Below are 27,082 nucleotides of genomic sequence, written 5' to 3'. Positions count from 1 at the left end.
CATGCTCAAACGGGTCAGAACTGAAAGTCAAAGCATAAGTCAAACTATGCGACTTTCGGTCCCGAACCGAGCTTAAACTGAAAATTGTCGAGTTGAACACGTTTAGACATGTTCTTATGTTAATTACCAAGTTATATTAATGTCAAAACAGGTTGCATAGCTTCTACATTGCTAATTATGCATTTATTCGAAAATTAGCTTTCTGTTGACTTTTTATAATCAAGTTTGACTCGACAATTGACCTAATTAGAGTGGGAATCAGAGGGTGACCTTTTAGGGGTTTAATGCCCACATAATTACCAACTCATAGGTACTTTCATAATGAAATTTGACTGGAGCAATTAAGATTAATGACGAAGTCAAACCTTAATTACGACGGTTTGACTAAACGCTAAAAAACTAAGCAAAACTGAATTAAAGGAGGTTAAGCATACTTACAATAGTCCTAAGCACAACTAAGGATCACTAAGAAAGATGCTTGAGCTCCAGGAACCTCCAGGAAGTGAGCTTGTGTAGTTACAAGTGAATGTGCAAATGAAAACCCAAAGTTCATGGCCTTATATAGGTTTCTTGGATCATTAAGATCATGCCAAACAAGTCTAGGGATGTTATGGGATCATTACAAGTGTCCCTAGGCCTTAATATACCAGCAAACAAACCCATAGAATCAAAAACAACCATTTTAAGTCGGTTAAATGGCTGGAACAGGCAGCTGTCATGAATTTCTGCATCTGGCACCCTGACGCGGCCCGCGTAAGGATCCATAAGGATCTTACGCGGCCCGCCTGAGGTACTCTGATCCGGTTACAAAGTTTCAATAATTGCAATTTTGGTCCCTAGTCCTTCCAAACTTGATTTTAAGCTCATTTCTTGCACTATAAACCCCCAAACTTGACTTTTAAGGACTTCAACTCATAAACCAACTTTGTTTGGTCCCCGGTAATTCATACGTTCACCGAAAAGTCTTAAATTTCAACGTCGACGCTTTTAACCCCTCGTATACGAATATTGTCATAACATTCTCATACTTTATCGAAACCTTGTGAAATTTTTATCACATATTCTTGTGAGTATAATTTATCATTACAAAGCTTCGGGTCCGCTAAAAGATCACTCAGAGGTATACTTTAAACATGTTGACACATTTAGCCCCTGCAGTTTGTAATTCCTCACTTTCTTTCACAATTAGCTTCGTATGATCCATGATTTATTCGTTTAAGGGTATAAACATCTTGTAGGGTTATTGAAAGATATATTTACTCATTGTTGACATTTTGAATCCTTTTACGCATATAGATTTCTTGTTTGTCAACTTTAGTCCTTCTAAATCAATCCTTTGCACGTTTTAAGTCCATGACACGTGTCGATACATTATTGGTCATAAATTTTCGAGGTGTTACAGCACTTCAGCTCCGGTTGCTCCTGTTCAAGGTGCTTCTGAAGCAACTCCTCATGAGAAGAAAGTAGACACAGCCGAAGGGAATGCATCCACTTCTACGCCTATGTCCGGTGTGGATTTGGTTGTTGATCTTAATTTTAACAATTTGGGTATCAATACTTGTGTCCCTGATGTTCCTGAATCGAGAATTCATGATACTCATCCGCAGCAAAATATTATTGGAGATGTCCAAAGGGGTGTGCAGACGCATAATTAGCTGAGAAACAACCAGAATGCTGGTTTGTAATCTGGTCTTCAAAATGATTGGTCCTTCGCGTGTTATGTTTCACAAGAAGAACCAAAGTCTTGGAAAGAAGCTTTAAAGGATAATTCTTGGGTGGAAGCCATGCAGGATGAACTGCAACAGTTTCAAAAACTGGGTGTCTGGAAGCTTATTGAAAGACCTGAAAATTACAAGAAAATTGGCACATGTTGGGTTTTCAATGCAAAAACGACGATCGTGGAGTAGTCATTCAAAACAAGGCGAGATTGGTTGTTCAAGGATTTCGTCAGATCGAAGGCATGACTGCAATGAAGTTTATGCACCGGTTGCATGTCTGGAAGCTATTCGGATCTTTCTAGCTTATGCTTCATTTAAAGGATTCAAAGTCTACCAGATGGATGTGAAAAGTGCTTTCTTACACGGTGTGGTTGAAGAAGAGGTGTACGTCGAACAACCTCTGGGTTTTGAAGATCCTATTCATCCAAATCGGGTTTGGTTGCTCAACAAAGCTCTTTACGGTTTACATCAGGCACCAAGAGCTTGGTATGCAACCTAATCTAACTATCTATTGAAGAATGGTTTTCGGCCAGGTCTTATTGATTACACTCTCTTCATTAAAGAACAAGATGGAGATCTTCTGTTGGCACATGTATACTTTGATGATATAATATTTGGTTCAACTAATGATTCTTTATGCAGGCAATTCGAGCGTGTGATGAAAGAAAAATTCGAGATGAGCGCAATGGGGGAAATGAATTTCTTCTTGGGCCTACAAGTTCAACAAACAGAGTCTGGGATATTTATCCATCAGACTAAATATGTTGGTGACATCTTGAGCCGGTTCCAGATGTCTGACGCAATGCCCATTGGTGCCCCACTTCCGCAGAATCACAGGATTACTCCAGATTTGAAGGGTGAAAGCATTAACTCTTCATATTATCGCACTATGATCGGATCTCTAATGTATCTCACAACCTCGAGGCCCGACATCATGTATCCGACGTACCTGCTTGCAAGATATCAAGCCAACCCAAAGGCCTCACATCTGGCAGCTGTTAAGAGGATTTTCCGCTATTTGAAGGGTTTCCCGGACACCGGTCTCTGGTACCCTAGGGATGATAGCTTCGACTTGATCGCGTTCAGTGATTCTGATTTTGGTGGCTGCAAAATCGATGGCAAATCAACAACAGCTAGATGTCAATTCTTAGGAAATTGCTTGGTCACATGGCAGTGCAAGAAGTAAACTTGTGTTGCTACATCAACTTGTGAAGCTGAATACATTGCTGCCTCTAGTTGTTGCTCCCAAGTCTTGTGGATCCAACAACAAATGCGCGTCTATGGTTTTGAATTCCGATCTACTCCTATTTTTTTTGATAACAACGCTGCCTTACAGGTCACTAGAAATCCTATGCAGCATTCCAAGACCAAACACATCGAAATTAAATATCACTTCATACGTGATTGTTTTGACAAAAGACTCATCGATGTTGTTAAAATCCACACTGATCACCAACATGCCGACCTGTTCACTAAAGCTATTGATAAGTCACGTTTTGATATCTACTTTTGGTCAATGGCATTAAGGTGATACCCAAGTAAAACTTCTTTGGCTAATCGTTTTTGTAAATATTTTGTTTAAAAAAAACTCTAAAAATACAAAAAGATTTTCTTTTTCGTAACCTTTTCGCATTTTAGAGGGAGAAAATTTCAAGAAAATACAAAAACATTTGAAAAAGTCAAAAATCCAAAAATACGTCTTTAGTTTCTGGAAGACATGGATTTATAGTGCTACGATTCGGATACTCATGAAGTAGTGATTGGGTTCAAGCGTGATCGAGAGAACTTTCGGATGCTAGATCAGATGTGGATTGTGAATACGTCGGCGAACGACATCAACAAGCTATTCCGGCAAGATATATTTTATGAAGACAAGGACGTGCATCAAGCGTTGCGATTTCAGCGCGTCGTTTGCTTTTGTTTCTATCCTGAGATACACGCCGGAAGCAGCTGGTCATTGAAGCACTGAAGATTGAAGACCGAAGACCAAGTAACAGACAAGGGGGAGTTTGTTGGTGCATCGTTTTGTGTCTGTAACTTGTTATTTATTAAGCGTCATAATTTTACGGTCTTTTACTTTATCGAGTCTGTAATGTCCGTCAGTCGTCCAAGTTGGATATCCTCCTATCTTGCTTGGGTCCCACAGTTTGTCTCAGTTGGTATGTAATGTCTAAAACTATGCATGTTACATTTGGCTAAGCAGATTATGTCTTGTGTGTTTATACATGTCTGCTGCAAACTGTCTAACAGTTTGCATCCTATCTGTTTGTGCAGCCCTCGACGAAAGACCCTGTCTTTCGTCGTTCTCATGTGTGACGAAAAACCGGTTGGTCATCATTCGATGTTTCGTCATGCACATCGACGAAACACCTGGTGTTTCGTCTTCTTTAGGCCCCTTTTGTCTTTCGTCGACAGTTGGGTTGGGCTGCCTATATAAACACCATTTGGTTTCTATGTGAAACCATGAGAGCATAGCCTACTGTGAGTTTACTGTCAAACAACGTATGTATGTGTTTGATGATTGTTCTCATCCGTTTTAATTAATAGACTGTGAATCGTTGGTTACTTCATGTTCTTCTTACATTTCTGTGTTTGGTTTGGCATCGTCACGGGGATTCCACACTCGTGACCGTGTTTGTTATAAACAAGTGATTTGGTTTCGTGATCGATCCTCCGAAAACGGACCTAATAGACTGTGAATCGTTGGTAACTTCGTGTTCTTGTTACATTTCTGTGTTTGGTTTGGCATCGTCACGGGGATTCCGCACTCGTGACCGTGTTTGTTATAAACAAGTGATTTGGTTTCGTGATCAATCCTCCGAAAATGGACCTACACACGCAACACTTCCTGGTAGACAACATTTGATGTGTAAACTCCGCGTTGTTTGAAATATTTGGCAAGATGTACCAACACCTTCGTATTTTGTGTTGAAATCCCTCTTGATAACGCCACATAAAGTTGTCCATGTGAAAATACAGAATCCGGTAGATAAATACCAACGTGCGGAATTGTTTGACCATGAGCTTTATTGATCGTCATGGAAAAGCTAAGTCGAATTGGAAATTGTTTTCTTTTCAGCTTGAATGGGAACATGTCATCCTCAGAAAGGGTTAGAGGGATTCTTGGCAAAAAAACTCTTTTTCTGGCATGTTGACCGACTGCAATTTCTACATCAATAACATTTCGCAAGAAACCTTTACATATCAACCGCGTGCCATTACATAGGCCATGTGATGGATCGATATTCTGTAACAATATTATTGGGCATCCAATTTTTAAACGAAGCTTATAAGGCGACAAACCACTAACATTTAGCGAGTTTAAGAACTCGACCGGATAGAAGTTGCGCTGATCGTCTTCAGCTTCATCAAAACTGTAATAAACTTTTTCCTCCCCGTGAAAAATTTCAATCATTTGATTATTAATCTCGTCAACACTTTCGTTTTTTTGTGGACAATATTGCTCTAGAGATTATATAATCTGAAGAATGCAAACTCCTTTAACCTACAAAACTTAGTTAACATTATGGTGATTTCTTAGGTGAATTTTATTTGGAGGCTGACTACATGGCAAATTGGCAATATTATTTTCTAATGTGTAATGCCGATTTTATCAACTCTAATTTCTCTATTTGCATCTCTCTATTTATCGATCTTTGCACCAAAGTTGCAAACCTTAAAGAATCAGAGCAAAATTCACTACCGCAAAAGTTTGTTGGTTTTTTGTGAGATGAAACTTGACAACAACACAAGAAATTCGACATTTTCTAACACAAGAAACTTGACAACAACAGCACAATAACCTGCCCTTTCTTAATTGACACTCTAACTCAAGAATTTTGTAAAGATAAACCTAATTAGAGACAAATTTGTCAAGATTACCTTGTGCTTGTGGCTGAGGATCGACGTCGGGCAGAGGAGGTGGGGCGCGGGGCAGAGCAGCGGCGTCATGCTAGGGTTTGGGGTAGGCTGGTTGTGTAATTGGGAGGGAATGAGGATGGTCAGAAGCCCGCCAAGGGTATTATACCCCATTACTGTTAATATAACATGGACCGTCGGATCCTTTATTCATCAACGGCCAGGGATCGGTTATAAAGATGTGACATGGATTTTGACCTTTAGCGACGACTTTTCTAATGTCACTGCTAAAGGGCTCGCCCCAATTGCCCTAACTTCTTGTAGTGTTGGTTTATTGACAAAGGTAAAAATCTTTAAAACTCCTAAGTTAGGATGAGAAAGACGTTGAGTTCAAGTCCCACATAGGTTAAAATAGATTGTTAATTAAAAAAAAGTATGTAGGTTTGGAAAACTATTGAAAACCCCAAAATTCTAATTAGTGCTGTGCAATAATCTAATGCGATTAAATGCCACATGCGCCTGGTCCAACTAATAGGCTAAATCCAAATCTTTGGAAAAGGTGCAATGTTTTTTTAATGTTACATATAAACAAATCAATAATTCATTATTGCAAGGCGACACTAAAGAAGACCCCACTGTGGACGCGAATGGCTATTCCAATATTCCCTCGTTGAACTTTTGAGATACTATTCTTAATTCGTTATTCGAATCGTACTCCGTGGCGGACTTAGGAAATAACTGTAGGGGTGTGAAAGAGGGGTTCAATCATATTTTCAAGTGGTGTAGTCGGGTTTTATGCCTAAAAAATAAAAATTACACTAATTTTTTTTTCAAATGATGCGTCCGCCCACCCACAAGAACACATAAGTCCGCCCCTGATCGTACACAAATAATTCAATAACGAAAATACTCAAATAATTCGAAATTTGATTTCATATAAACTTAACAAATAAGTTGATTTTGAAATTTTTGTTTATTCAAATATAATAATAATTCGATTCAATCTTTTTTTTAACGGCGAAAGATTTTATGATTATAGAACAGGGCCGGCAATGCTGTAAAAATCAAAGAAACAAAAAGAAAACAAAACAAAACAAATCAAAAGACAAGAAACAATACACTTACGTTATTACATCTCTAACATTAAACTCTAACCATCTCTCCCAAACAAGATTTCCAAATTTTGATCTACCTTCCAACCATAGAAAAGTGTTTGCTTTTATTTCCTCCATTGTATTATTGTATTGTATGGAACATGTTTTCCTTCAAATTCTTTTTCATTTCTTGCTTTCCATATTTGCCTAGTTGTTGCCAAGAATATTGCACTAATTACTTTCGACCAATCTTTTGAACCCTTGTATGTGTTCGCTAGCTCCAACATACCTTTGATCGTATTAATATTATGGCTTGGAGGCAACTTCAACCAAACAAGAACATTCCACCATATACTTTTTGATTCCTTGCACTTCACCAACAGATGATCCACATCTTCGTTTTGTATACCACATCTTGAGCATATGCTATTTGGCAATATTACCCCACGTTTTTTGTAGTTCGGTTTTACATGGGATTTTGTTATTGCATGCTCTCCAACAAAGATAATTTATTTTAGAGGGCACCCACTTGTTCCATAGCTTCCATTCTTCCATATTTCCTTCATGTGATGCCTTTAATATGTCCTCCCTAACCGATATTATTTGTTTTGAAGTGTTTCGGGTAGGCCTTACTAGTTTCGTGTGTTTCCTGTTGTATTGCCTATAAATACAGCAGGTTAGGATTCATTCTGTAAGAGTGTATTTTGAGAGAGTATTGGAGCTTATTTTGGAGATTTATGTATTGTTACTCTGTCAAAATCAATTTAGAAACTTTTGAGTGATTTGTTCTTCTTGATTGATTGTGCTCTTGCTTGGTTGTGTGTAAGTTAGGGATTCCGCACCTGTGTTTATGCATTTGATAACTTGAAATCACGTTGTTCTTAGATCTATTAGGATTCATTATGTAAGAGTGCACTTTGAGAGAATATTGGAGCTTATTTTGGAGATTTATGTAATGTTACTCTCTCAAAATCAATTGAGAATCTTTTGAGTGATTTGTTCTGCTTGATATTGTTCTCTTGCTTGGTTGTGTGTAAATCAAGGATTACACACATGTGTTTATGCATTTGATAACTTAAAATCGCCTTGTTCTTAGAGATGCATTTGATAACTTGAAATCGCCTTGTTCTTATATCTCTAAGGGACATACATAGTTGAACCCAAATCTAAACTAAACAATTATGTGATTTATCTAACCAAACCAAAATTTAGAAAAATATCCGTGATGAGAAATATATGGTACGTTTTGTCAGTATGGTTAGTATGGTTTGAAAAACTATTGAAATCCCTATATTCTTTTTTTTTAACGACAAGGAACGACGTTCCAACCACCATGACGCTGGACGATGTGGCCAAGGTCGACTACTAGACCGCCGCCAACCCTTTGGCTCTTTCAGATGCGCGGAAACCCGACCTCCACCCGTCCGAACACACGACAGTAGAATAATCGGTAAAATCTCACCTCCCATCTAAGACGAACCGGCGCCACCCGTAATGGAAAGAGTGAGAGTCGAACTTGGATCACAAGAAATATCAAAGTCTTTCTCCATTCACTCCACCGCTACGTTATTGGTGAAATCCCTATATTCTAATTTTTGCACTGCATTATTTCAATACGACTGAATGCCACATGCACCTGGTCCCCACTAATTGGCTAAATCCAAATCTTTGAAAAGCTACAATGTTTTTTAGTCTTATATAATGCATTATTGCAAGGCAATTAAGAAGACCCCACTATAGACGTGAATGGTTAATGACTCGTTGAATTTTGGAGATAGTATTCTTCATTATTTCAAATAACTTTAAAAAAGTAAATTTGATTTTGAATTTTTGTTTATTTAAATCGAAAAAATTATCTGATTCAAATAAGCTAGGTTTAAAGAAGTTCGTCGCGTTGCGGCGAATTTCTTTTGTTATTTAGTCTATATTTACATGTGTCTTGAAATCACTACAAGTGTGTTTCAAACAAAACTGCTGACAAGAATAAAAAGAAAATGTAGAAAAAAACACTAAAAGATAACCCAAAGAAAATCAACCAAAAAGTTGTATGGTAACGATGTTTTTCTTATGAAACCCGTGATCAGAGATGAGGAAATTGTTCTGGGTACCGGTACCAAATTTGCTGAACGAAAGATCTTAAATACCAATTCGGTACCGACTTTTGGCGTTCCTAGTACCGGTTCACTACCGTTTTTTACATTCATATACCGGTACCGTAACCGGTATTTTTGGTATCAGTACCGATTCTGTATCGGTTGACACGATCTCATCCCTACCCCTAAAACTGAAAAAAAAAGTTGAAGAAAATCAAAAAAAAAAGTTGTACCATACCGTTGTTTGTACGGTAATCGTGATCAGGGATGAGTAAATGGTACTGGGTAGCAGCACAGAATTTCCCGAACCTTCATTTCGAAGCAAGTTTTACATCAATGGACTCGTATCATCTTTCTGATCAAAAGCCCTAAAAAATATGTTTTTAATTTGGAAAAACGCTTAACTCCATTAAGTTTTTTTAATGTGGAACCATTGTAGGAAAAATAGGTCAAAGGTGGGACTGGTGAGGGAAATATTCTGAGGTGGGATAATTAATGGTCAGTAAGGTCTAGGTAGGATTATTACAGACCAATTCTCCTTTTTTATATTTATTAGAGTAAACTTCTGTTTTGCTCCCTGTGGTTTGGTCATTTTAACGGTTTTACCCAAAACCTTTAAAAATAGTCATTTTCCTCCAATAGTTTGCTATGGTTTTTCCATTTTGCTCCCCGCCTCTAACTTCATCCAAATTGTCTGCGCATGGAGCAAAATGGAAAAACCATAGCAAACTATTGGAGGAAAATGACTATTTTTAAAGGTTTGGGGCAAAACCGTTAAAGTGACCAAACCATAGGGAGCAAAACGGAAGTTTACTCCATTTATTATCAATAAAATTTTGATTTTAGGAATTATTAACAAATTACTTAATACTTATATGTAAAATTATCGAAATGCCCCTACTCTTAACTGAACCTTTTAACTCAGTTAGAGTCAATAAGCAAACTGGCGATAAAGTGGCAACCACAGGGATAAAAAATATCACGTTTTAAACTATTGGGGAAAAAACATTAAAATGACCAAATCACACGGACTAAAACGGAAGTTAACTCTTTTTAGAATTTTCCCTACCATCCATGGCTACGTAGACTTATTTTTTAGCATTGACCATTGGCAGCTCGTTGAATTTTTGAAATTCCTCCATAGAATTTTTGGTTTTTGTTTTTTAATAGCACACAAGATTTTCTTGAAAATATCTGTGTAGATAAACAGTCATGATAGTGTGAAACTGTAAGGATCAATATTTGGCATATTATATTTATATGTCGAAACACATTGATTATTGCATACAACTTGCTTGATGCTATGCACTGAATTCCATTGTCAAATTAAGTTTGCTTGCAGGCGAATTGGTTTTAGGAATTACAAAACCTCCTACTGTTAAATTAAATAAGTTTAGGTGTCTATGATGTTCGAACCAAGTTCGAGACTCCTCTTCATTAACACACTGATCCTGTGTACGCTTCTTTTCCTTCAAATACCTGATATTCAAGCACAAGTCGGACATCTTCCTCCAAGCGAAGGCAAGTAACGATGTTCGATGTTTCTTTTTTAGAATTCTAAGTAATATTATCCCTGATTACTGTGTGATTTAATAAAAACTCACAGCTGTATTGAATTATGATTTCTTCTAAACTTCTTCAAAAAGTTTTTGTTGTTATCTTGCAGTGGATGCTCTTCACGAAATAGCTAAGCAACTAGGAAAAGAGGATTGGAATTTTAGCCTTAACCCATGTGATGGAAATGCCAACTGGAGAACACCTACTTTAAATTCTCAGATGTTCAACAACGTTGTTAACTGTACTTGCTCCCCTGATGATGCTTGTCACGTTGTTAACATGTATGTTTTATATTAATTAGGTCATTCATTTTTTCATTTACTATATGTATAAGGTGAGGTTTATTACTATACAATAAATTATTGTCACACAAAAAGAGTAAACCCAGATCATTTATTTTCTATTATTAATGATTCATATATTTTGAATTTTGTGCTTCTGTTATGTACATATAAACCATTAAACTAGCTAGCAATGCATTTGGAGGTTTTACGCCCAATATATAGAAACTAGTGTTACATTGGTATGGCCATTTGATTTTGAAACTCTAGCTCTCTGAAATTATCTAAAAATTATATAGGTAAATTCATAAATTAGAATTTGTAACATAATACGTTTAACGGAAATTATATCCATACATGCTTACACTAGAATTCGTAACATAATATTTCTATTGGAAGTTATATTCGTAAATGTTTAAGCTAAAAATTTAACTTTTGCCTTTGAACAGATCTTTGAAGGGGCAGGATCTGGCTGGTGTTCTCCCACCATCGCTGGCAAAATTACCATATATTAAGTGGATGTAAGACTTTGTCTTGCATTTGTACCTACCATAATTTGAGTTGGAAATATTTGTTCCTAATACATTGCTTCATGCCATAACCAAAGATCATATCGGTTACTTCTTGCAGTGATTTATCTTATAATTACCTAACAGGCACCATACCTAATGAGTGGGCATCAACTAAGCTGGTATTCGTGTAAGCTACTTCAGCCTCTCTTTTTGTATGTCCAATTTGAATATAATTATTTGAATCTTTGATTGTTAATGAGTGAAAGTAATTGTATTTCAGATCTGCCTCGGCTAATCGTTTGTCAGGAAGGATTCCTGCAGTTATAGGAAACCTAACTACACTTGAATACCTGTTCTCTCTCTCTTTCATATGTTAAATAATAAAGGAAATCATAAAAATATACAAGTTGACCCAAAAGATCAACAAAATAGGCATTGATTTTTTTACATTTGTTAAACTAAGCAAACCAAAACAACCAATCCGAGAAGGACAAATAAAAACCACTACAAATACTTAGCCATGTAGAAGTCAATGCTTGTTTTGTTAATTCTGGTGGTCAACTTGCCTATTTTGCCATTTTCCCTTAATAATATTACGTACTTTATGTTGGTTTTTAATGGATAATTAAATGAATACCAGGACTCTAGAGAACAACATGTTCTCAGGAAAACTTCCTGTTGAGATTGGGAAACTAAAAAATTTGAAGCTTCTGTAAGGCCTTCTTTGTTCTCTTAGGGAACTACTATATATTTCTTGCTTTTATATAGCTTTTATATATAGTAATGAACTAACTATCGATACATGTTTATCATAATGGCTTATTCTCAAATCATAGGATCCTGACTGCTAATAATCTTACTGGTGAATTGCCAATGGAACTTACTAGTCTGACCAACTTGACAGAACTGTATGCAGACTACACCCATCCAAGCTAACATGTTAATGGTCACATTTTTCTTTAATTGTTATCCCTACTTTTCACCTTTGTGCAGCCGCCTGGATAGCAACTACTTCAGTGGGCGAATCCCAAACCTTGGAAGCTTAACACAACTTGAGAAATTGTAAGTTTTAGTTTATGTATAGCAAAGCTCCGATTTTCCCAGTAAAATATAAAGTTATTCATGTGTTCTTCATATGCTCTTAATACACCACCACAAAAAACAAACAAAAACAATATTGCCCAGATTCGAGATTTGATATTGATTAACAATGATAACAACAAGAATACAAATAGTAAAAACTTTGATTCAATGATAATTGTTGTGATTACAAAATTGGACTTTAAAACCTATATATAAATGTCAATTCCCTCTTGATACGTCGCATGTAGGGTTGCGACTTGTTGGTGGTGTTGATTCATAATCAGTATTAGATCAACACATCAATTTGAGTTCATACACCCCTAGACTTTGTACATACATTAAAAACAAGATAAACATAGTTTTAACTATCTATACTAACACCCTTAAACTTTGAGATGAGTAGGATTAGTGTCTTCATAACCCCCTCAATCACGACCATCTTAGTGTTGTTTTAGGTCTTAAACTCCGAGTAATTCCATCATAGTGATGTACTTGATCCTTGCGGTGTCTTTGCTAGAATATCTGCCCTTTGTAGTTCACCACTGATTTGTTGCACATTGATGTGTTCATTCTCTATACACTCCTTGATGAAGTGATAGTGTGTGTCTGTGTGCTTGCTCCTCGACATGCAGTAGAGGGTATATAAAAAGTGATATATTTTAGGCAATTTATACATTGTTTCAATTTTTAATATTTAGAAAACACAATAAAATACTATTACTCTATACTTCAATTTGGGCAAGTGCACCTATCGTACGCGTAATATAGTGATGGATAGATACCAAGGTTGTCCAAAGATACAACAACTTTTAGTATAGAGTTATTATCAACGTCTAGCCAATCCAAAATTGAAGGTTGTTTTGTGTTTCTTTTTATAAAAGAAAACCTAAAAATAAATTAAAACAAAGATTGTAATCAAAATAATAAGAAAATGGGTGTTTAAGATTCTATTTTGACTCAAGACAAACCAAACAAATATCATAAGTTTGACAAATGATGGAACCTCAACTACTTAATCGAAACAAGCAAGCATCAAGAGGTCTTTTATTTGGGTTACAAATTAGGCTTGGGGTGATGTGTGGATTACTTGGTAATAGTGACTAAAAGGTAGCAAAAATATTGGTCTTGTAATAGTCGTTGGCTTATCGTGACTTTTAAGAGTAACTTTACAAGGTAAAAAGTCAACCTACAACTTTTAATAGTAACTTTACAAGGGCAAAACCTGTCAAAATTCGTTGAAAATGACACCACCTATAAAAGAGTATCAAGATAAAGGACAAAACGTGTACTTTTTCCTAATAGAAATTTTGATTTGTTTCTATTTGTTATATCTAAAAGTTTCCTTTCATATTTACAAATCTAAAAAGTTTTTAGGTATCTAGCATTTGAAATGCGTTTGCAATGTGAGTTTCTCTACACATATTATTATTTTGTTGCAAAAATAAGTTATATATTTGAACAAAATTTGCAAACACTCGGTGTAACAAAGCGGTTCCAAGAGAGTTTTATGAACGGCTCGGTTTATAGATGTGCAAAAGATTCAAGTTTTTATTTTAACCCATGTTTCCCTCCCCATTCTTAAAATTCACATTGTCCCCAATGTGATTAATTAATACTATATTTATTGTAGGATGATGAGAATAAAAATTGTATGAAGGAAAAAGAACAAATACTCCCTTTTTGGATTAGAAGAAATCCCGAGAGAGAGACGGGTGTCCATAAGTTGCCTCCAATCTCGCCACCTTAATTATCATTATAAGTCCTTTCAAAAACCCCATTATTCATTAAACCAAATTAACACATGCAAACGAGAAATAAAAAAAAAGACAAGATATATTATAAAAAGATCTTAAACATAAGATCTAAAGAAAAACTCTAAACAACCAAAATTTTTGTCCCATAAGCAAGAAATACACCACCACAACCACCTACACGCCTTTTTAAGTCGCCAACATCTCATATGGAAGGCGTAGTTACGAGTCTCTAGGCTCAACTTCTTCCCCAAGGTTCACCACAAGAGTCAACTCGGGCTCCACTTCGGCTTCCACCACAACTTCATTTTCGACTTCATCTTCTTGAGGAGGTGGAGGTTGGGGAACAAGCGGGTCCTCAATTGAGAATCGAGAATGGTGACAAGTCAACATCCCACCCAAGTGTATCACTTGGTTATATCCATCTGGGAAAATCATCTCCTCCTCCATAGGCATAAACATGATCTTAAGCCATGACCTGGGTCAGAAGTTCCTCAACCTCGGTCACCTCTTCCATGAACTCCTTAAGCTTGATAATAAGCCTACAAAGAGTGCCTTCGATCAAAGAGTCCCTTAAGCTTGCAACATTTGTAGCCACGTCAACTGTTTTTCCATTGCTAGCCATGTTTCAAAAACAAGAATGGTCATGCCTAGGAGACCCGAGGTGTGTCTCACACCTGCAACAACTACTATTTTGCCCTTCTTCTTCAACTAGGATTCAAATTTGTTGTGGATTTGGATGTTTTGTACCACTTTTAACGTTAAGTACAGGAGTTTAACCTAGTATTTCAACTTTTGATTGGATAAAACTAAAAACATTGTAGTCTTTAGGTGTTTTGATGAAGAAGCGGGTGTTTTTCCTAAAGAAGAAGCTAGATGGATAGGGACAATGAATGAGTTTGAAGGTAATTACTTGATTTGTATAGGTGAAAAACACCTTGAAATTAAGGGAAAAGAGAATGTGTATTTGGAATGGGTGAATAAAAAATGTATATAAGCATGTTGTCTTACAAAATCCTGTAAGCGAGGCACGACCCCTGCCTTCTAGACACGACCTGTATCTTGTAGGTGGTGGGAAGAATGGTCAAAGAGTCGGCTCGGGCTCCACTTTGGCTTCCACCATGGCTTTGGTTTCGGCTTCTTTTTGAGGTTGTGGAGGTTGTGGAACAAGCAGGTCCTCAAGGTCCTCAACTGAGAGTAGTGACAAGTGAACATCCCACCTAGTTGTATCATTGGGTTGTTCCAACCCTTGGATAATGAGTCCATCCAGGAAATCATCTCCTCCTCGATAAGCCTACCCATTTTGTTAAGCATTGACCCGAATAACGAGAAGTTCCTTAACCTCGGCCATCTCTTCCATGGCCTCCTTAAGCTTGATAACAAGACTACAGAGAGTCCTTTCAATAGAAGAGTGGACATGCGGGGTTGCAACATTTGGAGCCACTTCAACTAATTTCCATTGTTAGCTATGCTTCGAAAAGAAGAAAAATGCACGTTAAACAAATAAAAAAGAACGTTGTTGTCTGCCAAGGTCAAGGCATGGCCCATGCCTGGGAGGCCCGGGTGTGTCTCACACCTGCAACAACTGTTGTTTTCCCTTCTTATTCAACTAGAACTCCATTATGTTGTGGATTTGGAAGTTTTGGGCCACTTTAAATGTTAAGTGTGAGAGTTTAACCAAATATTTCAACTTTGTTTGGATTAACTCAGAAAGTTGGTTAAAACTTGAAGTCTCTAGATGTTTTGTTGAAGAAGAAGAAATGGGTATTCTTCCCAAAGAAGAAGCTAGATGGATAGGGACAAAGAACGATTACCTAGTTTGGTATAGGTGAGAAAACACCATGAAATTCAGGGAAGAGAGAATGTGTGTTTGGAATGGGTGAAGACAACATGCATGTAAGCATCTTGTCTTAAAGTAGCCTTTCAGCGAAGCGAGGCACGACCCATGCCTTCCAGACACGACCCGTGCCTGGAAGGTGGGCGGGAAGAATGGTCAAAGATGGCTGGCACGGGGCAATGTCTGGGAGACACGACCTGTGGTTGAATTTTTTATTCAAAGAGGATGTCTTCCCCTTTCTCATCTAGGAATCCCACATGTCTCTTTAGACAGTGCCCGTTGACTTTGAAAGCATCACCAATAGAGGGTTTTTGTCGACTAAACCATATTGGTTTATTTTTTTCACCTTGTATATGGTCTTGTCCACCTAGACTTAAGTTTTCCTGGGAAGAGACAAAGCCTAGGGTTGTATAGAAGGACTAAATCTCCTTCTTGGAAGTCTTTTAATACTTTTAAATTCTCATAATGCATTTTTTGGATCTTTCCTTATATATTGGAGTTATCATAGGCCTGGTTTCTTGTTTAGATGGGAAATCTGACCCATCTTCATTTAAGTCTAGGTTGGTATTTTTGAGGGCTCAGTAGGCTCTATGCTTAAGCTACACTATACTGGGATATGACATGTTTTTCCATATACTAGGAGAAAGGGTGCGGAACTAATGGGGGGTCTTGTAAGCTATTCTAAATGCCCAAAGACATCATCTAGCTTATCTACCCACTCTTTCCGATTTTGCCCCACTGTTTTTTCAATAACTTGCTTTATCGCCCGGTTAGTCACTTCAGCTTGACCATTTCTTTGGGGGTGGTATGTGGTGGATAATTGGTGGTTAACACCATATCGCGACAGGACTTTCTCCATTAGGTAATTGCAAAAGTGGGTTCCATGATCACTTATCAAAGCATTCAGCACACCGAAACATGAAAACAATTTCTTTAGAAACTTATCAACAATCCTTGCATCATTTCTGGGTAAAGCTTCAACTTCTTCCTATTTGGAAACGTAATCAACTGCGACAAGGATATATTTGTTTCCAATCAAAATTGGAAAAGGTCCCATGAAATCAAGCCCCCAAACATCAAAAGATCTAACATATTTAGATACCTTAGCGTATGTCATGCACCTAAATATCCTTAGATTTTTCATATTTGGCTTCATAACGAGTCTTACTTATCAAGGCTTTTATTTGAACCATGTTTAGTATGTTATGGCATGATTCACTGCTTCTCCCTAGAAAATGTGGCATGTTCATTCCTTTCAACTTGCTCCAAGTACTAGATCAACATCATTATCTTTTTTCTTTCAACTACTCCATTTTGTTATGGTGAGTATGGTGTTATAAGTTGCCTTGCTATGTCGTTGTCTTTGTAGTATAGTGAAAAAAAATTGGAAGTGGATTTTTTCCCATGTCTGTTCTTAGCATCTTTACCTTGGTTTTGATGCGGGCCCAAGTGTGGAGGAGCGGGCCATCTTGTATTTGGAGGCCCAAGATCGCGTGACAAAAGGGGCTTCACTAAAATCGCTCTAACTTGCGCTACAGGTGTCCGTTTTGGGCGTGCGACCAGGCGAAACGATCGTGAGAACGAAGCCCATCTTTCTACAAATGACCCTGGGTGGTTTGGGTCAACGTTCAGGCCCAAAAATGCTTATTTCTATGAGTTATTTACATTTTTATGTTTTTTAGTGCTTTTCGTGGACTTTTATTTGGTTCTAGCTTTTGGCCCAAGTGTGTTTTGAGGCCCGTTTTGAATTTACGTTGTTATTTATATGAATGTAATGGGAGGAAGATAATCAGTTTTGAGTTTTATGAAAAGTCAGTTTTTTCTCCCAATTCACTTGCGAGTGTCTTGAGTGTGAAACCCCCAATTTTCGGTATTCCACAAGAATCAACGAATTTTGGAAGAATTGTTCCTGGTATTCTGTGTGAATCAACAGGTCCGATTTCGTATCCCATTTCGTAGTCTACATCAGGTTTGCCTTCCAGATTCTAAAGTCCTCCTAAACTCAATGAAAGCTCCAAATGCTTGATCTTTGGTAGTTAGAAAACAGTACACTCTTCTACAAGTAGGATTATGTATTCTTCCCAGAATGTGTAAGTGGGGATATAGGACCACAAAGATCACAGTGTACTAATTAAGTCCTGAGGTTTAAAAACCTGAACTTATCCTAGGAATCCCTTAAGCCATTATATTCCGGTTCATATGATTGCATCATAATGTATATGGCCTAACCTTGTGTGCCACAACCATGCTTGATCCTCAGTATTCGAGAGTAAGAAAATTGACGTTTCCAATCCTCAACTTGCTGAGGAGGAGCTGACAATGATGCGGTGGTTATTAAAATTGGCATTTCCAATCTTCAACACTCACTATTCACTACTAGAAAACTTGGCTATTGCAATGAAATCTGAGACCTAAATTGCGGTTGCAAAATTAGTTGTTGCAAAATATTGACTGGTCACAAAGATGAAGGTCACAAATCAGGATGGTCCACAAACATTTTGGTGATAGTAATTCGGGCAAATCGACCGCAAAAGGTTATTTGGAACTGAAATTTATATGGTACCCAACAAATCAAACTAAAAATGAGATGTGGAATGTTGAAAAGAAGGGGAATATGGATATGAAGAACGAAGGGATAGAGGGCAGTAGTGTGGTGGTCTAGTGCTGGCATAGGTACATTTTGAGTTTACCTAGCTTCTATATTGACTTGTGCAGGAACAGAATAAGAAACTACATTGTATTTAAATGGATATGTAAAGTCCGATAGGAGATTTTTTCTATGTTTTGCTAGGAGAGTGTGCACTGGCCCCTTAGTTACCAAAAGTATTAAATGAGAGTGTTTCTATTTTATTTGTATTATTACGATTTTCTTTTTTTTTAATCAAAACTAGATTTTCATTAAAAACAGAGATGATTACAGACAATTTTTTTAGAAAAGGTAGGTAAGCATGTTCTTTTTATTATAAGTTTTATGTGTTTTACATATGCATTAAATTTATCTTCTAATCTTATTAGGGAGATGCAAGGTAGTGGGCTGGAAGGACCAATACCAGAAAGCATTTCCCTTTTAACAAAGTTGACTCGACTGTAAGTTACATAAACCATTTTCATTAATTTCTTCCTATTCATGCACCGAGTATTACTCTAAATGTATTCATGTAAGCCGTGTTCAGAGCAATCTCTGATTTAAATGGAGAAGGATCTCAGCTGTTTCCAAATCTCAGTAGCATGACTAGTATGAGAAAGTTGTAAGTAATTGTAGGTTATATTAAAAAAGAAAATTGGTATTTAATAAACCAACTTTTGCCCAGTTGGTAAATAATAATCCAACCTACAGAATTAGTATATAATAATCCTACCTATCAATATGTTGGTACTCAATGAACCTCCGTTAATTTTTTTTTAACTGAAGTTAGTTTTTAAGTTTTATTTATTACACAAACAGTCCCTGTAGTTGTAATTTACTAGTTTTAACTATGAGTTAATAGCCAAAATGGTCCCTGAGGTTAATAGCCACAGCACCGCCACCGCCACCACCACCACCACCACCACCACCACCAACGCCACCACCACCGCCACAGCACCGCCACCACCACCATCACCACCACCACCACCGCCACCACCACCACCACCACCGCACCGCCACCACCACCACCATCGCCACCACCACCACCACCACCACCATCGCCACAGCACCGCCACCACCACCACCGCACCGCCACCACCACCACCACCACCGCACCGCCACCACCACCACCACCATCTCTGTCTTTGATCATCGACGCCTAAGGGGTTTGTAGGTCCGGGTTTCGGGATCCAAAACCGTGATTTTCATGATTATGTTCATAGATGGAAGAAGATAGAGATGATAAACAAACAAACTTTGTATTAATCCGGTAGTAAACATTACAAGTCGGCCCGATTACATGATAACCGAACTAATACCAAAGAAGTATACATCCAGGGAGAAATCAAGTGGTGATTTCTCCCGGTGAGGTACCAAACCTCCTCTAACTCTCTTGCACACACTTGTGCTCTCACTCTTGTGTTGCAAATGACAAAGTGTTGGTATTTATACCAAACACAGGTTGTATGGTCGAAGGATCAAACTGACTGGTCGATAGATCATCTGTCGACTATCCAGCTTTCGAAAGATACACATATACCTCGAAGGATGACATATCCTTCGAGGTCCATCGTCAACCTTCGATGGATATCTTTCGAGCTCATCGAAGGATACACAATCCTTCGATGCCTTATCCTTCGACACCAACATCAAACAACCATAATTTGTTTAGCAACCACACACACGGTCAAACGAATAACCCTCTCGTTTGACCACTTCAAACGAGCGGGTCTATACACGTTCGAAAGACCGTTTCACTAACTATTACAAATTCAGCGTAAAATAATAACTAATCTATTCGACAAGCATCGGACACAAAATCTGCATCAACAAATTCCCCCTTGTCCGTTGCTGTCGAATGCTGAACATGCAACTGCAATCGATCTTCAGTCAAGTATTCATCTTCTCTGTGTTAGCAAATTCCCCCTTGACCGATGATCCAGGTAAGTAGTATCTTGATGCTCCTTGTATAATATTTCCCCCTCAAAGTACGCGTATCCGTGTTGAGTGTTGTGCAATTTCCTCAAAAGGCTCAATTGACCGATCTTCCGCTGATCTTCCAATACTCCAACCGGCATTTGATAAGGGTTCCATTCTTTAAAAACTGCATCAAGTCTTGATCTTCAAGCATACTACATTGATAGAGATTTCTGGTGAACTGTCTTCTGTAAACCGTCTTTGTGGAATCGACCAAGTAATGCACTTTAATCTGTGCAAAACATTCCACGCAGAACCGTCTGTATCACCAGAAAATCACAAACTCTACCACCTGTGATTGCGTTTAGAATTTTACCGAAGAAATTCAACAAATGAAAATTTTTATCCCCCCATTTCTTTGGTATGATCTCTAAACCTTAACAGATTCTTTCCACTTCAAAGAAACTGTCGTCAAATGTTCACCAATTCCCTCCACTGAGCGGAACTGTCATCAATCTTCATTGAATGTTCTCGGTTCCAAAAATTCACGAAAACGACTTTCTTCTTTGCATATTCTAGTTGAATAAGAGCGTCCCCTAGTACCCCGTAGGATCTGACTTGTATCCCCCCAAAAAAATTTGTGGACTCGTTAGGACCGGTATTGACGTTCTAGGTTCATACGTTCGTCTTCAAATGCGAGAATATGACAATAAACAAAATGCTTTCGAACATTTCCGAATAACCGGTAACAATCATAAATTTTGACGTGCGGAAGTGAACATACCGTGTTGTTTTTGGCCCATTATAGTCGCGTCACCACCTTTGCCATTTGCATCGGTAACCGTGACTACCCCACAATTTTTCAACAATCAAGTTTTCATCATCTTCATCATTTCGCGCACTCCCGAACCCGTACGAATTTGGCGTTGAAGTTTGGAAGCGCGGTTCAACTAAACTTCACGAACACCCGACCCCACTCCATGTCTCATCTAAAAATTTGATCCATAATCCCAATGCCAAAACATTGATTTTAAATTCAACCTTTGAATTTTAAATCAATAATTCAAAGTTGAATTCAAAATCAATAGTATTTACTTCCCTTCGAAAATAAATAGATCAGATCTGTTCCCTCACATGGTCCATATAAGACATCATAACCCATCTTATGTGACCATATCCATACTTGAATCAGCCCAAATTAAATAATAAATGTCATGGCCCAAAAAAAAATGGTTAAATTGTTGAGGCCCACCATGTACATGAGCTGCCAAAACCACATGCTTCACGATAGCCAGCCGACATCAACCTTTTATTGTATTTTATTAACCTAAAAGTCAACAACCCTATTTTCAAAACATCACCAGCCGCCAACATTATCTTCTTCCAGGTTCTTTCTCTCTCTTTGATAACAACATGATGATCTTTCGAAACAAACAAAACAAAGAATGATCTTTCGATTCTGATCGTTCGATTTCGTTTGATGATCCACAGAAAGTTCTGATCCTTCGAAAAACTGTATCTTTCGAAAATGTTTGAGAAAGATGATCTATCAAAGAAAATATCTGATCTTTCGAAGTTTATCAAGGTGACCCTTCGAGAAGAAACAAGAATGACCTTTCGAAGTTGTTGTGGAAATATAGAGTTGACCGTTCGAAATGTGTATCTTTCGAAATATAGAGTTGACCTTTCGAAGCTGTAGTCTGATCTTTCAAGGGATTTGGATATGACCCTTCGAAACACAGTTGTGAAGAGGTTGATCTTTCGAAAATGATTGGGGTCTTTCTATCAGCTTGTTCATCTTTCGAAATTTGAAGATGTGTCACGAACATCAAGAACACATCAAGAACACAGCAACTGTTAGATCTGCAGATTCGATGAACACACTTGTACACTATTTTTGATAAAGAAAACTTGAATTTTTAGGAGAAAAACATAAAACCCAACACCGGTTTTAGCACAGATCTGAATATTCGGGTCCAGATCTGAGTTTTTCTCATTTTCACCATTTTTACATCTTGAACAAAAACCCACAAAAATCACAGATCTAGAGCACATGTGACTTAGTAAACTGTTAGATTTACTAAATCGGGCACCATGGCTCTGATACCAATTGTAGGTCCGGGTTTCGGGATCCAAAACCGTGATTTTCATGATTATGTTCATAGATGGAAGAAGATAGAGATGATAAACAAACAAACTTTGTATTAATCCGGTAGTAAACATTACAAGTCGGCCCGATTACATGATAACCGAACTAATACCAAAGAAGTATACATCCAGGGAGAAATCAAGTGGTGATTTCTCCCGGTGAGGTACCAAACCTCCTCTAACTCTCTTGCACACACTTGTGCTCTCACTCTTGTGTTGCAAATGACAAAGTGTTGGTATTTATACCAAACACAGGTTGTATGGTCGAAGGATCAAACTGACTGGTCGATAGATCATCTGTCGACTATCCAGCTTTCGAAAGATACACATATACCTCGAAGGATGACATATCCTTCGAGGTCCATCGTCAACCTTCGATGGATATCTTTCGAGCTCATCGAAGGATACACAATCCTTCGATGCCTTATCCTTCGACACCAACATCAAACAACCATAATTTGTTTAGCAACCACACACACGGTCAAACGAATAACCCTCTCGTTTGACCACTTCAAACGAGCGGGTCTATACACGTTCGAAAGACCGTTTCACTAACTATTACAAATTCAGCGTAAAATAATAACTAATCTATTCGACAAGCATCGGACACAAAATCTGCATCAACAGGGTTTGAATTCAGATGCAGCAACAGACGATGACTGACCAAAAACATCACAGATCCAACAGCTCTAGCGACGGTGGTGGTGGTGGTGGCGGTGCGGTGGTGGTGGTGGTGCTGTGGCGATGGTTACGGTGGTGGAGGTGCTGTGGCGATGATGGTGGTGGTAGTGGTGGTGGTGGTGCTGTGGCGATGGTTACGGTGGTGGAGGTGCTGTGGCGATGGTGGTGGTGGTGGTGGCGGTGTTGTGGCTATTAACCTCAGGGACCATTTTGGCTATTAACTCATAGTTAAAACTAGTAAATTACAACTACAGGGACTGTTTGTGTAATAAATAAAACTTAAAAACTAACTTCAGTTAAAAAAAACTAACGGAGGTTCATTGAGTACCAACATATTGATAGGTAGGATTATTATATACCAATTCTGTAGGTTGGATTATTATTTACCAATTGGGCAAATGTTAGTTTATTAAAGACCAATTTTCCTATTAAAAAAAATAATTCAATACTGCTTGTTTTATTTTCAAGAATATTGGTGGATTTTACAGGATGTTGAGAGGATGTAATCTAAGGGGGTCTATTCCTGGTTATCTATCACAAATGTCCAACTTGCAGTATCTGTAATATATACTTCATCCTCTTCCATTCTTGATTGAAACCTACTTTAGATTATAGCGAAGACCGGTAAGTAATAGTTTTTGTTTATACTTTCACAGAGATCTCAGTTTCAACGATTTGGGTGGAGATATACCAGATCTAAGTGATATAGATCTGGAAAAAATGTAAGAAATCTATGCTTGTACTTGAGTTTCACATATATCAGAATTCTTCCACTCTAAAATATATTTCATCCCATTGTTCTTTACAAATTACAAAAAAAAAAAGAAAGAAAAAAAAGAAGACGATTATAAATTATAAATTATAACAAGCGTATATGGTGAAATGCTTAGGTATCTGACTGGTAACTTCTTTAACGGCAGTGTTCCTAGCTGGCTCACAGATGAATTTGATAATGAACGGTATATTTATTTAGCTTTCTTTTATTTTTGTTTGGATATATTTTATATTAGATTATTGCATTGGTAATGCAGTGAAGTAGATCTTTCTTACAACAACTTCAGTGATGTACCTCAAAGTTGTTATGAACGATTGTAAGTTTAAGCCTTCAAATGTTCTTTTCTTTTCACGTACCACTTGAAATGAAAACCTACTACCTCTTCATTACTAGGAACTTATTCAGAAGCTACACTAGCACAAATGACTCGTAAGCTTATACTCTTTTTAATGAATAAAATTACTATTTAACAAAATAGGCACCTTGTTTTACATGGTTGATTTAATGCAGAGACCTTGGCAAGTGCCTGAAAAGCCATCCTTGCTTAAAGAGTGAGCAACATGCATGCTTTCCTGTGATGTTGCATTCCCTTCTTATATGAATGCAAAAGCAAAAAGAAAATAATAAAAGGAAACCTGATCCCTTTTTGTTTGTATTTTGTTGGTTTAGCTTACTATTCAGTTCATATTAATTGTGGCGGTCCGAAAGTTACCATAGGAGATAAGGTTTATGAAGCAGATCAAGATCTAACTGGAGCTGCAAGATTTCTTCCTTCAAATGATCATTGGGGAACTAGTAACACAGGAAGTTATTGGAATAGGAATCCCAATGCAACCATAAATGATTATGTTGCAACCAACGTATCTATACTCAGTATGAAAGACTCACAACTTTACACAGTGGCCCGTCGCTCACCATTGTCTCTCACTTACTATGGCCGTTGCTTAGCAAATGGAAATTATACGGTGACTCTGCATTTTGCAGAGATAATTTTCAGAGAGAGTCGATCTTTCAAGGGACTTGGAAGACGTGTCTTTGATGTTTATGTCCAGGTTTTATAAAGAATCCATATTATTAAGCTTTCACTTTTTTTAGAGTGGATAATTTTATGAAGGGTCACCAAATTTTGTCAAATTTTTATTTTAGGTAACCAAACAAAGCTTCTAATTTTTAATTTATGGTAAACATTAAAAAATATCGATGTAGTGTATCATTCCATTAAAAAAGTACCTGAAAATCAAAATTTATGAAACTTTTATGGTTTTCTCTAGAGCAAAACATTGATTACTTAAAACTAGAAATTTGACCAAAGTTGTTTTTTTCTTTTTATGCAATTTGCCCTTTGGTGGATGTACACTTTCATTCAATTTGCCCTTTGGTGGATGTACACTTTCATTGGCCTTTATTAGAACGGTAACTCACATACCTTCTAAACATACTACTAAATCTACTCCACTATGGGACTAGAAATCTCAACCACTTAGGGAGGAACACTTTGGCTACACACATGGATACGCTTGATACAATCCCTTTGGTATCTTCTTTAAGTAAACAAGTAGGCTTGTGTTCGTATTCCAAACACACCTACACAATCTAGTATTAGCGATGGCTTTTTGAAAAAATTGGGCACAATAATTGTGACGTTCAAAGCGGTCCAATCGGTAGTGAAACTCTTATATATACATCGAATTTCCCTATCACACTTTTTTTTAAAAGCTTTAAATAGTGAGATTTTTATTGGCAGACTTTTGTTGATTGGCTTTTACTTTACCATGTTGCAGGGTGTAAATACCATTAAAAATTTTGATATTAAGAATGAAGCAGGAGGGGTGGATAAGGCAGTAATAAAAACATTTAACAACGTCCGTGTAACCAATGGAACATTAGAAATTCGGTTCCAGTATACGGGGAAAGGTACAACCGCAGTGCCAGAGAGAGGGTTGTATGGCTCTCTGATATCTGCCATTTCTATGGAGTCTGGTACTTACATATGCTTGTTGTCCAAATGTTTCAGTTTCTTTTATCTTCACAAAATACGTCGGTGTGTAATGTGTGCGTATATGTGTATACATTCCTCATTTCTATGGTACTAATCTGTTGATAAATCTGTTCAATTAATAAGCTTTCTAATATATTAATTTCAATAGAGTTTAAGCCTCTAGAGCTCAAGCAGATTAGCCATGGTAAAAAAAGAACATTCCTAGTCATTGGAGTTGTGGTTGCGGTATTGCTACTCATACTCACAGTTGTTGGTATTGCATGGAAGAAGGGTTATATTGGGAATCAAATATCAAGGGAAAGAGGTGATTAATTACTTTCTGACACTGTATATATAATTTTATTTCAAATGAAAGTAGACAATTTCCTTAGCAACGTATTTCTTTCTTGAAGGTCTAAGGGGATCGGACGTGAAAACTGGTGTATTTACTTATAAACAAATCAAAGCAGCCACGGATAACTTTGCTGAATCGAATAAACTTGGTGAGGGTGGTTTTGGATCCGTCTACAAGGTATTGTAAATAAATAGATTTTTCTTGTCTATAACTTATTCTAATGTAGAAGAAAATATATGAAAGGTGAATACCAAACAAATTAAGTGTAGTTGATACATAAGTTGTTAATTGCAGGGTGCACTACTAGATGGAACGCTAATTGCTGTGAAGCAACTCTCTTCAAAATCAAAGCAAGGAAATCGTGAATTTGTTAATGAAATAGGGATGATAACTTGTAGGTCCCTTTTCTCGGAGGATCGAGAACAACCTAAACCTTGTTATACTAACCCACTAGCGAGTGCGGAATCCAAGCTAGTAGGCAAACCGGGATGAAGCAAGAACAAACACAAGAACACACAAAGTTCACCGATTAACACCACTGTATTAATACGTATGAAGGTTTACAGTTACAAGCACAAGGTTTACAATCTGTTTGCAAACTCTCTAAACTATGTGTGTGTGTGTTTTTCAGCAGAGTTTCTCTAACTCTCTATGTGTGCATCTATCTCACACTAACACACTGCATGGGTATTTATACCCATACATAACAGGTCTGGTCGAAGGACTCGATAGATGGTCCGAAGGATCATCTATCGATGACAGGGAGCTCGAACGATCAGCGTGGACATCGAAGGATCATCCTTCGATGTCTATGGTTG

General features: G+C 37.4%; 1 protein-coding gene across 4 annotated transcripts in view; it reads left to right on the top strand.

The window, feature by feature from the left end:
• Positions 1 to 9,876: 9,876 nt before the first annotated feature.
• Positions 9,877 to 27,082, top strand: part of LOC110917479 (probable leucine-rich repeat receptor-like serine/threonine-protein kinase At3g14840) — a 29,205-nt gene continuing 11,999 nt past the window's right edge. Inside the window, exons 1-22 of one of the 4 annotated variants that reach the window (XM_035985336.1) lie at positions 9,877 to 9,991; positions 10,095 to 10,284; positions 10,430 to 10,601; positions 11,051 to 11,122; positions 11,232 to 11,300; positions 11,394 to 11,465; positions 11,754 to 11,825; positions 11,950 to 12,021; positions 12,107 to 12,175; positions 18,800 to 18,871; positions 18,958 to 19,032; positions 23,645 to 23,716; positions 23,813 to 23,878; positions 24,047 to 24,115; positions 24,188 to 24,247; positions 24,325 to 24,360; positions 24,442 to 24,482; positions 24,601 to 24,983; positions 25,713 to 25,911; positions 26,079 to 26,234; positions 26,323 to 26,441; positions 26,559 to 26,651. In XM_035985336.1, the coding sequence (XP_035841229.1) occupies positions 10,167 to 10,284; positions 10,430 to 10,601; positions 11,051 to 11,122; positions 11,232 to 11,300; positions 11,394 to 11,465; positions 11,754 to 11,825; positions 11,950 to 12,021; positions 12,107 to 12,175; positions 18,800 to 18,871; positions 18,958 to 19,032; positions 23,645 to 23,716; positions 23,813 to 23,878; positions 24,047 to 24,115; positions 24,188 to 24,247; positions 24,325 to 24,360; positions 24,442 to 24,482; positions 24,601 to 24,983; positions 25,713 to 25,911; positions 26,079 to 26,234; positions 26,323 to 26,441; positions 26,559 to 26,651 (2,157 nt within the window). In that variant the 5' untranslated portion in view covers positions 9,877 to 9,991; positions 10,095 to 10,166. Of the gene's footprint in view, positions 10,285 to 10,429; positions 10,602 to 11,050; positions 11,123 to 11,231; positions 11,301 to 11,393; positions 11,826 to 11,949; positions 12,022 to 12,106; positions 12,176 to 18,799; positions 18,872 to 18,957; positions 19,033 to 23,644; positions 23,717 to 23,812; positions 23,879 to 24,046; positions 24,116 to 24,187; positions 24,248 to 24,324; positions 24,361 to 24,441; positions 24,483 to 24,600; positions 24,984 to 25,712; positions 25,912 to 26,078; positions 26,235 to 26,322; positions 26,442 to 26,558; positions 26,652 to 27,082 lie in introns of all 4 variants that reach the window. The other 3 variants (XM_035985339.1, XM_035985337.1, XM_035985338.1) reach the window with 3 other exon arrangements.

This window comes from Helianthus annuus, chromosome 16 (assembly GCF_002127325.2).
Source record: "Helianthus annuus cultivar XRQ/B chromosome 16, HanXRQr2.0-SUNRISE, whole genome shotgun sequence".
Lineage (NCBI taxonomy): Eukaryota > Viridiplantae > Streptophyta > Magnoliopsida > Asterales > Asteraceae > Helianthus > Helianthus annuus.
The sequence above is the reverse complement of the archived record's forward strand: the minus strand, read 5'-3'. Positions and strand labels throughout refer to the sequence as shown.